Raw genomic sequence first — 14,772 nt, 5'->3', positions numbered from 1 at the left:
GGGAACCTTACAGGTGCTGTCAAATGGTGCTTGCAGCACAAACTTCCAGAATTCTGAGATACTGAGCTACTTAAAAAATATCAAACTGACATAACTTCTGATGCTATAATACCGTTGATTTGGCATTAAAAAAACGTCTGAATCATCTTCTTTGTGAGATGTACCCAGAGAATTATGGGCTGCATTAAAATTTTTATTTGAACACAAGTTTACTGGGTTAGAGAGCTTTTTCGTAAAATTCTGTTGTCCTAAGAGAAAGTAAATGAGTTATGGATAAAAGCAAAACCTCGACTGTGAGGTAGAACTGTTTATTGTGAGTTAAAAGCCTCTAGTGTAAAATTGCTCTAGATCAAAGAATTTCCAAACAAATGGAAAATAAACAGGACAGAGTTGAAATTTATTCTACTAACTACATTAGAAAATTCATCTGTATGTGATGAAGTAAGAAATGATACGGATAAAAACAAAAAAATCTAAGTTCTTTACCAATAAAAAGTTGCCTTACCAGGAAAAATAAGAAAATGTATTTAAAAGGATCTCCTCAAAGTTATTCCATAACAGGTGGGATTATTCGCAGCAGTGGGAGGAAAATATTTGGAAGTAACGAAGAGTTAGGCTCTTTTTTTTTACCCAAGCAGGTTGAAACAAAATGTCCACAAAGCTTCACTTGTGGTTCAATGATAATACCACAGAGAACATTGTTTTAACATTGCACTTTTTAAAAGGACCAAATAATATTAATGCTAAAAAATGTCGGTGATTAAACTTTCTTCCTCTTAACATTGTGCTTAGTTTATCTTAAGCAATAATTTGTTTTTATTAATTTTTCTTATGAGAATTTACACTAGAGTTACACTGTAGTTTCTTGTTGAATTTTCATAAACCAGTCTTCTTCCTTGATGTTTGAAATATGTCATTAGAATTATACTTGAAATACTTTACATATTTAGTCTCATCAATTCTTTTTCATGAATTCTGAACACTGAAATATTTAGTGGTTGTGTGAGCTAGATATTGGGATACTGGTGTGGGGTCAGCTGGTCCTAGGACCGCGGATCCCTACGATCAAGCAATCACGACATTATTCACTCGGCTGCTGGATCCCGCGTGTCACTTGGCCCCGTGGAGTCAGGGCCACATCCTGGGAGTTGGGTTTTGCTGCCAGGTACCCTTCTATCTTAGAGACTGCTTGGGGACTGTCTGTTGGGTTTGTTAGGAACCAGTGTCAGAGGGCACTTGTGAGTGCTGGAATTCAAATACCATGATTAGTAAAGCCCACACCCATTATCCGAATGCTGGTAACAGGGAGGGTGAGCTGGGGAGCTTGGCAGTCTCTTTGCTTTTTATGGTGAAAGACAGACAACTGTCTTTTGTAGATAAGGCTTAGGAAGCACCAGTGAGATTATTCCAACATGGAAGTGATGACAGATGATAGGAGCTAAGACACTCACTCCTGGGTTTTAAGTAAAAGGGTCGCACCTGCTCATCATGGAGAAAGAAGCCGAGGAGGTAGGAAAAGCCCAGCATGGTCTCCCGGTGCATGCCGTGGTGCAGGTCATTCTTCAAGAGTTTCTCCTCCAAGACCACATGATACCTGAGTACATCCTCCTCCTGGGCAGCACACAGAAGTGAAAGTCAACCCACAGGTCAACCAAGCCCCAGTCACTTACTGGGCTGCCCCCAGCATGCCCAGCACTGTGGGAATTACCAGAACAATAGCTTGTTGAACTGTAAGGTCTGACCGAGGCATCAGGACGCAGTAGATATTAAATACTAAATCTGAGACACATCACCTCCCACATGGCCAGTCTTCCACGTGGGATGGTCCACAACTCCTGATGTGACCCTAAAACCCGGACTGAGGGCATGAAGCTCAAGGGAGGATTTTAAAGATGATTTCTTTCAAGAGAAGTGTTATGAAGAGAGAGTCCCCACACCCCAGCCTGCCTCTCACCCCAGGGACCACAAGAGGAGATTTGATGGGATGTTTTGAAGAATGTGATCGGTGGCAGATACGGTGGCCTGTGGGACTGGATTGTACTCAGGCCTGAGCAATCTCACTCCACGGATGGCTGGCAGGTTGATCCACTGGGAGGGAGGAGAGGTGTCCCTGCACTGAGACAGGCCACCACTCAATGCTGGCTTGGGACAAGAAATGACATATGTCCTGTGGGCCAGATGTGTGGCAAGGTTGGAGAGAACTGGGACCTTAGGTCTTATCTTAGATAGCGGCCTAGTGGAACAGACAGGCTTCCCCAGGGGAAAAGCTGGAGGTGGGTTCTGGATGCTTAGGGTTGAGGAGGAGATTGATGACTATAGGGCTAGGGTGATGCACTCAGGTCAAGAGGACAGCAGTCAGAGACCACAGTGGTGGGTGGGGTCTCCAGTGAACCACCAAAGCATCGGGGAGGCAGGAAAAGAATATTTTCCACTGAACAGGTTCACAGGGACTGGGGCAGGGCAGGGGAGACAGGATGAAGGTGATTTCTGACCCCTCCCAGGAGCCCTGCTTGTTTATCATGTCAGTTACAAAAGTGTAGGACACTGTCCCTGCCCTTATGGACTTTATAAGCTCCTTGGTGAGCTAAGGCCTGCTCACTTGAAAGGACAACTCATCACACCATATAGATGCTGAAGGGCATGCAGATGGTCTGAACTCAGAGGCAGGAGAGATTTTCTATTGGCTCGGGTGGTGAGCCAGCTTCCCTGAGGAGGCCAGACTGGACTTGAAGAATGGGTGGGGCTATTCTGGAGGTAGTGAAGGCAGAAGGGCAGGCTTTCTGATTGAGGGAGCATTTTGTGCGTGTACGTGTGTTTGTGTGCGTGCACACATGTGCACTTGTATGTCTGTGTGTGTGGGTGGATACGAACAAAGGCATCAGACACCCCTTCGGCTTATTTAGGGTCTCTGAGACCGTCACTCTGGTTAGATCAGGGGGCTTCTGCAGAGAAGAGGTGGGCCCAAGGATGGCTTAGAGGGACTTCAATTGTCCACATTTCATTAGTGTCTCTGTCTCAGGCACCTTATTTGAAGATATAAGGGAAAACAGTGTTTGCTGTGCAAATACAGCTTCAAACATGTCCTCCCATCGTGGAGGCTGGGAGCAGGGCAACCCTGGCTCCTAAGTGAAAATTCTGGAGCCACCACTGAATAGGAGATGAATGGCGGCCAGTTGACAGAGGCCTTAAATACCTGGGAAGGTAGTCTGAACTCAGTCCTGCAAGAAATGGGGATCCACCCAAGGGTGTTAAGGCATAGAGTGGCATGATTGGAGCTTTGTATTCTTTGACAAAATCTTTTGACAAATTTGGACTGTCTAGCCCCAGATGTTAGGAATCAGGGAGGATAGAAGTGGGGAGAAGAGGAGGAAGACAGAGATGACCCACTTTCTCCTCATCCCTGCCGCTGACATTTCAGGGGACCAGGGAGGCCAGGGCGGAGAAGAGCGGTGACCAGGAGGATCCTTCCAGCTTCCTGGGACACCTGCATCCTTGCATAGGGTCCTGACTGTGTGTTCCCAGGGGTGTGAATGAAACACACGGGCAGAGAAAGTCTCTGCACAAGTATCCCTTAAGTATCTGGACACGGACAAGGAAGCTCTGATGAGAGAGTGGAATGGTCCCTGATTGGTGGATTGAAAAATGTTGAGTTTGAATGTTCAGAAATAATTTTCCTGGTTATCATTCCCAATACCTACTAGAGTTGTGACCTTCTTCTCCCGGATGTAATTCTCGATGGCCTCGTTGTTTGGAGCAAACACTGTGTAAGCGTCAGCTGCCTCGATCGCACTGGCCAGGTTATATTGCTGTGGGGGGCAAGAGACAAAAACGCGTGAGGGATTCCCCTGTGCAGGTACCCTGAGCCAGCAGGTCGCACAGCGAACGTGGTACTTACAATGACGTAGCCCCGGAAGATGGAATAGTCGGGCATCTGGTCCAGCCGGGTGAGCAGGTTTGGCAAGGAGACAGATAGGCTTCTTTGGGGAACCAGAACCTGGGAAAGGAAGTCCCCAGATTCTGTTAGCATGTGTCCGTAGGACTTGCTGCCCTCCGGTGGGTAGGCTCATGTCGCATGACCAGATGCAATGATAAGGACCACTGCTTGTCCACAGAGTGCCACTGCAAATTTAACAAAGGGCACATTTTCCTCTGACGGTTGGCAACACCAAAGGGGGGTGCGTAGCCTGAGGAGTGACGTGGGCTGGGGGTTAGCCCCATGCCACCCTTGGGACAGGCATGGATATGCAGGGCACGACCTGCACACGTGTTCATGGTGGCCTTGGCAAAGGTGACCACAGTGTCCACGGGCAGGTGTTGGGGGTCCTTAGGGAGCCAGTGCAACCCGGAGGCTAAGCAGAGGACTTGGACCAGTTGACAGGCATCCAGGAATCTTTTGTGGTCACATCACTTCCTCCTCAGTCCAGTTACTTAACCCTGAGGAGCCTTACTCGCCTCATTTGTGAAGTGAGGACAGTCGCATCTACTGTCTTAGGGTTGTGGTAAAAATCACACGAGAGGGCGCCTGGGTGGCTCAGTTGGTTAAGCGACTGCCTTCGGCTCAGGTCATGATCCTGGAGTCCCTGGATCGAGTCCCGCATCGGGCTCCCTGCTCAGCGGGGAGTCTGCTTCTCCCTCTGACCCTCCCCCCTCTCATGTGCTCTCTCTCTCTCAAATAAATAAATAAAATCTTAAAAAAAAAAAAAATCACACGAGATAATGTGACATGATATATTGTCCAGGGCCCGTACCTACTGCGCTGTCAATCATTCTAGTTGTCACTATTACCATGTACGAGACTAGGTGCCAATGCTGACGAGGGACACAGAGACACAGCCCCCCCCCCCCCGCAGGATATGCCATCATGTGGGGGTCTGGGACTATACCGTGAGGAAGAACTATCAGTACAAGAGGGCATAGGGTGCCGAATGAGTTCTACACCCCTAAATCCCATGGAATTATAGGGGAGGAAGAAAGGAGTAAAATCAACATTTATTGAGGGAAGGCCTGCTAAGCAGTAGGCACCGAGAGAGAGAAGGTGTTGTTTTGTTCTCCCTGGGGAAGAAAAATGAGGCTCAGAGAAGTTATGTTGCTTGCCCAAGTTCACATAGCTTGCTATGAGCCGGTACCCAGATGCTGTATGCCATCCTTGATGATATGGGCTGCAGGGATCGGGGAAGGCTTCGAGGAGGAGGTGAGACTTGAATTGGCCCCATGATAATAACGATCAGGACAGGAGATGGTTTGAGGGGCCATTGTACTAACAAGGTGTGGCCATCAGAAATGTAAATAAGGAGAGGTAATTTAATGTTTTTTAAAAAGGTTTTTCATAGGTTTTTAGTAGGAGAGCCAGGATTGGAGAAGAAAAATACCCTTGGTAAGTAATGTTCATTTGCATCGTAAGAAGTCAGAAATCCAGCATAGTTCCCTGCAACTGATCACTTGCTCAAAAATGTGGGTTTCCTTAATGTTTCTTGGTTAATACAAGGGAATTGTAAAGTTTTTTTTTTTTTGCAAAAGAATGCACCCAGGCATCTTACAAATAGCTTCTCTTTTCTGCACAGAAATAGTTGACCTTTTCTGTAAATTAAAATCAAAAGTGAGTATGGAAGTGGCAAGTGAGGATAATTTTAGTTAAAATGCTATTAGTTAATTGTCTTTCCCAATCTTCCACCTTTCCAAAGTTCCCAATATACCCTAAATTCTAACCTTAATTTTCAATGAAAATCCTAATATAGTAACCTAAAATTATAGGATAGCTTAAAACCCCATTTCCCGCTACACTTTTTTTTTTTCTATTTCGTACCTTTGAATACTGTTGCATTGTGTCTTAGAAGAAAATGAAAATTTCAAAATACTTTTTCTACCCTTTTCCACTTTTTTCCTAGGGCTTCCTTGCCCCATCTTTTTAGGGTGCAATAATGCAGAAAGGGGAGAGGAAAAATAATACATAACCACTTGCCTTTCTTCTAGCTCTTGATTAAGATGTTCACATAAATCAGAAATATAATATATGTGGCCACACTTGAGGGCCTGGTTGCCGAATATAGACTAAGTAACAAATGAGTGTGACTGGATGCAGAGAACCTCTAAGCAGTTTTAACTCACAGAGCACAACCCAGGTACTCTTCCATTAGAGGTAGGGATTTCCACTCCCCCCTCACCGCCCCAGCGCGCCCCCCCACCAGCGCCACACCCCCCACCCCCGGCAAAGATGCTGTGCAGGAGGACGAATAAATGAAGTGAGAAGAGATGCCGTACTTGTGGAAGGTTGCAAGCGCGTACCTTGTTGATGACGTGTATCAGGCCGTTTGTGGCTGCATTATCACCGTCAACTACAGATGCCCCTTCGATCGTGACATTCTGTAGATGCAAACCACAGTGGGGCGGTGAGTCTCCATAGGGTAGGAGATTCAGGAATTGAAACTCTTTCTGGGTTTTATACTTCTCAAGCGGTAGTGACTTTCACACTTCTGACCATGACCCGAAGTTGGAAATATCTTTAAATTGTGACACACTAGGCATCTCTCTCTCTCTCTCTCTCTCTCTCTCACACACACACACACACACAATCAAAATAAAGGGATACTTTCCTCTACTATCTGGGAGGCCCCTGAACACCGATTCTATTCTTTTCTACTTCATTCCAAGAGTGCTGGTTGAGGCTCACCAAAGTGATCCTGTAGCCGGAAAAGTCCTACTGACAGTGTTGTGGGTTGCATTTGTCCTCAGTATTCATGTGTTGGAGTCCTAACCCCCCATACTTCAGAATGGGACCTTATTTGGAAAGAAGGTCTTTACAGAGGTAATCACGTTACAATGAGAGCATTGCAGTCAGCCCTACTCCAACATGGCTGGTGTTCTTATAAGAGGAGGAAATGGGACACAGCGCGGTACGGGGAGAACGCTGTGTGACCATGAAGAAGGTCATCTACAAGCCAAGGAGAGAGCCTGGAACAGCCCCTTTCAATAGCCCTCATGAGCCAACCTTGCTCACCCCTTGATCTTGGACCTCTGGCCTCTAGAACGTGAGACAAAATTTTCTGTCGTTGGAACCACTCACTTTGTGGTACCTTGTTATAACAGCCCTAGCAAACTCATATGGACAGTACCTGACTTTCCTGATCAGAATCCAGCTACTTTGCAAGAATATTAATTACCCAACCTACACACTCACCAGCCACCAACCAACTACGATACAGCTGGGCTCCACTCTCTCTACTTTCCTTTCTTCTCTCCACCCCTACCCTTTATTTGAAATCCCTCCTGGGACCCTCGGTGCAGAAGGGGACTTGAGTCTCACCCTGACGCCTCCCAACTCACATCAGCAGAGGCCCTGGAGAAAAAATTCCTGGCCACCTTGCACATCTCTTTTGGTTAAAGGGAGACATTTATATCAGACCAAGTAACTCATTAAAAATGTGTCTTTGGTGGTTAACTCCTCCAGGTCAATGGTCCCATTGATTTGTCTCTGACTGCACAGAACCCAGGATAAGCCTGCCCAGGGTGGGTGTTCAGTTCATGCTTGCTAAAAGAATCAATGATTTAGAACACCGACAGAACATAACCCCATTGTCTGATATAAGTATGTAATGTACTAGAATTAGACCAATAATATGGAAAGAATCCATGGAACTGCATGCAACTCTTTTCTGCTTTCTGCAAAGAATGATCTGATGAGGCACATACGTTCCGGTAGTACCAGGCATAGGCCCTTTCCACAGTGCTCACACTGATGAGTAGGAAGGTAAAAATGTTTTAGAGCAGTAATTCCAAAACATTTTTGATGGTCCACTGATGTAGCGGTTCTCACTTTCCAGTAAAATCTTCATTTTCATCTTGCGCAATTCATAGCAAGAGCTTTCAAACACTGGCCTATGCAGCAAGGCAGCCAAACTTCCCGGTGCAAGACTGAATCCAAGTCCGGACACATGCAGCAAGTGCCAGAAGCTGAGCCTCCGCGGGGCTGCGGTTCTTCCTTGTGCACCGCCCTGACTCCAGCACTTAGTGCCTGGGGCATCATAGGTGCTCAGTAAAGATTGGTTGACTGATTCTAACTTGACATAAAATTTTAGTAACCTATAATGACTCATTAGTAGGTCACCGGGAACCCGTTTTTAGTTCAGCATATACGAATCGCCACAGTTGTGAAACTGGGCAACCTTTACCCAGAACCATGGAAAGGTTTGCCTTTCTGGATCAGTCTGTGGTCTGTCAAGAAGAGCCTTGTGGCCAAGCTGTGGGTGCAGGACCACATTTTATAGCATCACTACTACAAAGTAACGTGTGTGTGGGGGTGTGTGTGTATCAGTGTGTTGACACTCAACATATATTGATACACACACACACACACACACGTTGTTGAGGCTGGGTGATGTCTACGTGGAAGTTCTATTCTTGGTCTGTTTTTGCTCATGTTTGGAAATTTCCATAACACAAACATTAAAAGTGGGCAGTGCAAACATAGATGACACGTTTCCACTTAACAGACAGATTACAGCACTCTCTTACCCCATCTGCCTTCGCCAGGTGAAGGAAGTTACCGGGCAAAGACGTTGCCAGCATGTCCGAAGGTGACAGAGCCTGCAGATCTGCCACTCTGTATGTGCCCAGCAGCATATGGTTTCTAAAGCAACAGTCCAGAAGGGCTATCATGAAATATCAGTGCATGAAGGAGTATCATTGAATAGTTAAGAAAATAGGTTCTGGAGCCAGATGGCCAGATTCAAACTCTTCCCCTGTGATTATCAGCCATGACACCTTGGGTTAGTTATGGAATCACCCCACACCTCAGTTTACACATCTGTAAAATAGGTGTAATTTTAATGCCTATCTCATAGGGTTGTTGGGAGGATGAACTGAGTTATACATAAGGTAGTTATCACAGAGTTAGCTGTCAATAATGTTAACTATTACCATCCTTGGGAAGGAGGTGAGGAATGTTCTAGAACATGCTGAGTTCCATGGATCTCAAGGACCATGTGGCTTCCCTCTACTGAATGTCGTTCACATGGATGCCAGTGAGATATCATGAAGAATAAAATACATAATACCTACTTTATTAGGGCTGGAATATTGCTCTTGGACAACCAAAAGGTTTTTTCATCTTGATCCATGTCCTCAATAGCTTGCTGGGAAGGCACGAGGACAGTGAGGTTTGAGGCAGCTGACAGCATGGGTTGTAGAGAAGCATTCTGAATCACAGGAGGGAAAGAAGGTGGGCCTGGCTCACTTTAGAGGTCGAACAGGGAGGACTGAATGCTTAGCAGAGATGACAATTTCCCAGCGGAAGTAATTTCAGGGACATTGGAAGAGTCCTAGGGACCCCTTTCCCAAATCCATCCCACCCACTGGCTGGTGTCTCATATTCTCCTCTGAGACACATTCTTTTTACTTAAATGTAAAGGCAAATTTTCCCCATCCCCCGGTCAGACTTTGAATCATTATCAGTCATTTATCCTTTAGTCTAAACAAAGAACCAGAGAATAGTCTTGATGATCCTTTGTGGGGGTGTATGAACTTTAAGAACCCTTGGCTGCCCTAGGAATAAGGATGGTGGGAAGATTTCAGGAAGTGTTTCAGCATGGGGGACAGACTGGAAGCCTGAAATCAAATTTGACCTACTTTTTATTCTAACCTAGAGCTAGTTTTGGGTAGGCGTGGTGCGTTTATGTTTAACAACTGATTCCAGGAAAAACAAACAAAAACCCCTGGTTTGTAACATTCCCTGATTTCTGTGGTGTATATCCTTCCACCATGGCTGATTTCAAGCCATGAATGTGACAGCATTGAAGGTGAGTTTGGGGAAGATGTGCTCTCGTGCATTGGGATGAGCTGGGTCCACTACCCCACTGGGCAAGTGTATGCATGTCGACTCGGTCTATACGGAAATCATCACGTGCAATAGGGCTCTCAGTCCCTGCTCTTTCATGTGGTGGGGCAGAGAGGCCCCACAGAGAAGCAATCAGGAGCTGTCCTAGAGTGGTGCTGACTAGGCTCTCTTTATCTTGGCATATGTCTACTCAAAGGGGATAAACTAGAGGTTGTGATGGCATCTTGGTCCACTCATGCAAAGATGACAGAGATACAGACAAATGGGTATAGTGGGGATTGGATTCTTCATCATAGAACTTTCCAGGGGAGAGGAAGAAGCTCCTCGGAGCATGCTGGGACAAGAGCTAAGCACCCATGGATTATCCCAGATTACAACTATAAATCCCAAATCCAACTCGGTGAATTGCAATAATGAATTATGTTGACTCTTTAAAAAGACCTCTCGATGAGTGAAATGATACATATATATTTGAATTGGTTGAAAAGTTGACCCCTCCAGCTTAACCTAGACCAGAAGTTCTTAGTGCTTAGACCAGAAGCTTTTAAAATGCACTCATGCCCAGGGGACACCTCTGACCAATCAAGTCAGAGTGTCTGTGGCGGGAGCCTAGGCATGGCTATTTAAACAGCGCATTCCCTGTGACTCCATGTGATTCCAGTGTGGTCAGGGTGGAGGGCCACTGCTCTAGGCAATTGCTTTCCCTCCTTCCTACCAGCTGCGTTTTCAGTTTTGTGGGATATGCATTCCAAATTTCTAAAATTGTATACATTTCTCAAGTTCCAACAAAGGTACTCACGTTTATCCACTGGTTAAATATAGCTGCTGCGGAGAGAAATGACAATTCCTTATTCATGTCGTGCAGGGGAGGGAGGGAGAGATCAGAGAGAACACGAGAGAAGGAATAATGAATAAGCATAATCACAGCACGTCTGAGCAGCATGCACTTCGCCTTCCCGGGGCTGGGCTCAGCTCATTTTCCTGGCCGACATGAATGGGGGTCAGCTAGTTGAATTTCCATGTTGCCAGAGCTGCACAGATCTTTCATGCTTAGCGGCTCCATTATCCTCTCTACTCGACATAAAGAAGTAATTCCAGAAACTTCAGATGCAAAAACCACCTGAAGCTCTTCCAAGTCAGAATTTAGTTTTTAAGGTCATGGCCCCAGGCCCTAGGGAGGGTCACAGAGCTCAATGACAGCTCCCTCTCAGAGCCAACATTGAGGAGTGGCGTGGAATGTGGAGCCAGACCACCTGGGTTTTCATTCTGGTTTGGCCGTTGCCTAAATCCTTAGGCAAGTTACTTGGTCTCTCTGGGCCTCAATGTTCTTGCCTGTAAGATGGGGATAATAAAAGCTCCAGCTGATAGGTTGCTGTGAAATTTGGAGGAGTTGCTGTTTTGAAGTGCTTAGAATAGAGGCTGGCATGCGGGACATGCTCAGGAAGTCTTAGCCACTCTTCTTTTTCATCGTTCCACCGTGGGACTGTGTTGATGAACATATATACTGAGCAGCCGCAGTGGGCACCAGGTGGGAGCGAAGGGAGGGCATACGAAAGGGAAAAGATGACCTCCATTCTCACACAACTTACACTTGTTTGGGGGAAGTTAAGACTCGAAGAGGTACCCACAGCACCAGTAGCTCAGTGATGTGTGCAGGTGTGATAAAGGAAGGTCTAGACCTTGAGTTGAAAAAGACTGGGTTCATGTCCTGAGTCTGCCATTTACTAGCTGTGTGATCTTGGGTAAGTCACTTGACCTCTCTGAGAACTCAAGTCTTATCTGAAAAATGAATATGATGATGCTTTGCTTCTGGACTTATGAATATTACATGCATTTATGTAGGGGAAAGCATTTTAAAACTATTAAACACCATGGGAATGGCAAGAGTTATTGTATGCAATTTACACCAACGCAATAAATCTCAGAGTTGTCTCAATTCCTTTTTGAAAGTGGTTGAGGTTATCAAATGAATTAGTGAATAGCTGTCAGATAGTCAGTGAGTAAACCGACAGGTGCAAGAGCTGAGATGCATGAGTAATCCCTTGAAGGGAGGGATCGGTCCAAGGGAGAGGACAATGCAGGTGGGACCTGAGCTGATGGCAGAAAGAGGGGAGGCTGGGTCCCTGGGACAGGCGAGCCGAGCTGGCAAAGGGACAGCGAGGCTAAGCTGTTGCAAGAAGAGTGAGCAGCTTGCTTTCCTGTATGATCTCCTGGAGGACATGACTGGCATCCTAGCTAAGAGATTTTTTTTTTTTTTTTTTTTAGATTTTGTGTCTTTATTATTTTGCATAGGAGTTCATTTTGCAGACTTACCACGGCTGCATTTCCGTAGCACAGAAGGCCATCTCCTTCATAGCCCTCCTGGCAAACACAACTCCAGAGGCCAGAAGTAAACTGACAGGTTGCCTGATAAAACAGAGATAAAAGAAAGAGTTTGCCTTCCTTACAGAATAGTTAGCTCTGAGTTACATCCGTGAGCCCTCAGTCTCCATCGAAGGTGAAAACTGCAACTTTGGGGTTGAAAGACGCTGGGAGTGACCCGCAGACCCTGCCCTATCCCAAAGAAAGGCTCCTGTCTGTGTGTTTGGTACAGCTCCTGCTTAATCACAATTAAATTCTTCCTTTTCATCCCTCGCAGATTTAGCATGTAAAAGTACAGGACACACAGTTAATTTGAGTTTCAGATAAACAAGTAAGTTTTAGTATAAGTATGTCCCATGTAATGTTTGGGGCCCACTGGTGAAAGACAATTATCGTATGGTTTCACTCATACGTGGAACATAAGGAATAGCATGGAGGGCCACAGGGGAAGGGAGGGAAAACTGAATGGGAAGAAATCAGAGAGGGAGACAAACCGTGAGAGACTCTGGACTCCGGGAAACAAACTAAGGGTCACAGAAGGGAGGGGGGTGGGGGATGGGGTGACTGGGTGATGGGCATTAAGGAGGGCACGTCTGGTGATGAGCACTGGGTGTTACATGCAACTAATGAATCGTTGAACACTACATCAAAAACTAATGTACTATATGCTGGCTAAATGAACGTAATAAAAAAAAAGAATTGCCAGGTTTAACAAATAAAAAATACCAAGTTAAATGTGAATTTTGGAGAAGGTCTGGATAATTTTTAGTATAAATTTGTCCCATGTAATCGTTGGAACATACTTGTGCTGAAGGATTGTTATTTATTTGACATTCTGATTTAGCTGGGAAGCCTGTATTTTATCTGGCAATCATACGTTGGTTCTTCCAACCTTTGGATTGGAGTGACATTTGTAAGAACATTCTGCCTGGTGACTCTCTTTGGGAGGAGGAGAGATTTTGTTCATTAGTAGTTCTAGATAAGAAATAAACTAGTCTTCTTTCTTTCTCAAGTAACTTTTTTTTTCTTTTTGAAGTAAGGATAAAAGAAATGAAGTAACTCACCAGTGGATGACATTTCCCAGTTTGTTCCAAGCATGAAGTTACTGCTTCACAATCAATCCCATTGCCTCGAAATCCTTCCTTGCACTCACACTCATTCTGTAATTCCAAGAACAAAAGGGATTATTGAAAACAATTGCCTTTCATGCCTTTCATCACGTGGCCTGAAAAATGAGCCACAGAAATCATAGCTGTTTGGCCTTCTGAGTTAATGTCTTCCGTTTGTTACACTTCCGATTCCAGAGCTGTTGCTCTACACATTCTGTGTTACATTTCATCTGAGAGTTCCCTGGTACTTTCTTTCTGAACTCATTATCCCAGAAGTGCCATACGTGATACAAGACAACCCATGAAGTTGTGGGAAGAAAGGAATAGAATTTCTACTTAAGAATTTTTATCTTTAACAATATAAGTATCATTTGCTGTGTGTGCTTTATAAGGTAAATGTGTGTATCTTTTTTTTTTTTTTTAGAGATTTTATTTATTTATCTGACAGAGAGATAACGAGAGCAGGAACACAAGCAGGGGGAGTGGGAGAGGGAGAAGCAGACTCTCTGCTGAGCAGGGAGCCTGAAGCGGGGCTCAATCCAAGGACCCTGGGATCATGACCTGAGCTGAAGGCAGATGCTTAACAACTGAGCCACCCAGGCGCCCCTGTGTGTATCTTTTTCAAAAAAGACTATTTATTTATTTGAGAGAGAAAGAGAGTGAGAGCGAGCAGGAGCACGAGCAGGGGGGAGGGGATCCTGGGGTCATGACCTGAGCCGAAGGCAGACGCTTAGCCGACTGAGCCACCCAGGCTCTGGTAAATGTGTGTATCTTAGATGCAAGTATATGTATACAGAAGCACCTGTATATATCTTTATGGGGCAGGGCAAGACCTTATAAACATGGGTGTTTAATCCTTTCCACTTGGTATTGGGGTAGCACCTCCCTGTACCCCCAACCCTGACATGTTGATCCAAACACGGTTTGTCTTTTTACATAAATATTCATGGTAATTAGGATTTCTGCCTAATATCTAAAAGTTCTCAAGCCAGCTAGTAACTACTGAGGGCAATCCTAGATATGGTCTATTTTATTTCTTATATGGCACCATTAAAAAAAAAAACCTTTCTCTTCCTCCATCTCCCACATCAGGATGCCTTTATCCACAGAAAGAAAGAGCAGAGAGGGGATAGATACTGTTATGGGTTGAACTGGGTCCCGACCAGTCCCAATTCATATGTTGAAATCTTGATACCAGGACCTCAGAATGTAACTTTACTTGGAAATAGGATTATTATTATGTAATTAGTTAAGATGTGGTCACACTGGAGTAGGGTGGGTCCCCAATCCAATATGACTGGTGTCCTCATGAAAAGGGGAGATTTGGACCCAGACATGCGCACAGGGAGAACGCCCTGTGAACATGAAGGCAGAGACCAGGATGATGCGTGGATAAGCCGAGGAACTCCAGAGATTGTCTGCAAACCACCCAGAGCTTGGAGAGAGGCATGCAACAGATTCTTCAAGCCCTTC

The 14,772-nt window shown here is 45.3% G+C and overlaps 1 protein-coding gene across 2 annotated transcripts in view; it reads right to left on the bottom strand.

Moving 5' to 3' along the window:
* STAB2 (stabilin 2) overlaps positions 1-14,772 on the bottom strand; it is a 146,084-nt gene that overhangs the window by 60,902 nt on the left and 70,410 nt on the right. For both annotated transcript variants that reach the window (XM_081822304.1, XM_081822305.1), the window contains 9 exons: positions 13,255-13,350; positions 12,143-12,235; positions 10,629-10,676; positions 9,055-9,191; positions 8,509-8,623; positions 6,283-6,360; positions 3,896-3,994; positions 3,699-3,806; positions 1,480-1,611 (listed from right to left, as the gene is read on the bottom strand). In XM_081822304.1, the coding sequence (XP_081678430.1) occupies positions 1,480-1,611; positions 3,699-3,806; positions 3,896-3,994; positions 6,283-6,360; positions 8,509-8,623; positions 9,055-9,191; positions 10,629-10,676; positions 12,143-12,235; positions 13,255-13,350 (906 nt within the window). The remainder of the gene's footprint in view (positions 1-1,479; positions 1,612-3,698; positions 3,807-3,895; positions 3,995-6,282; positions 6,361-8,508; positions 8,624-9,054; positions 9,192-10,628; positions 10,677-12,142; positions 12,236-13,254; positions 13,351-14,772) is intronic.

Source organism: Leptonychotes weddellii, chromosome 5 (assembly GCF_054177405.1).
Source record: "Leptonychotes weddellii isolate Sample4059 chromosome 5, ASM5417740v2, whole genome shotgun sequence".
Taxonomy (NCBI): Eukaryota; Metazoa; Chordata; class Mammalia; order Carnivora; family Phocidae; genus Leptonychotes; species Leptonychotes weddellii.
The sequence above is the reverse complement of the archived record's forward strand: the minus strand, read 5'-3'. Positions and strand labels throughout refer to the sequence as shown.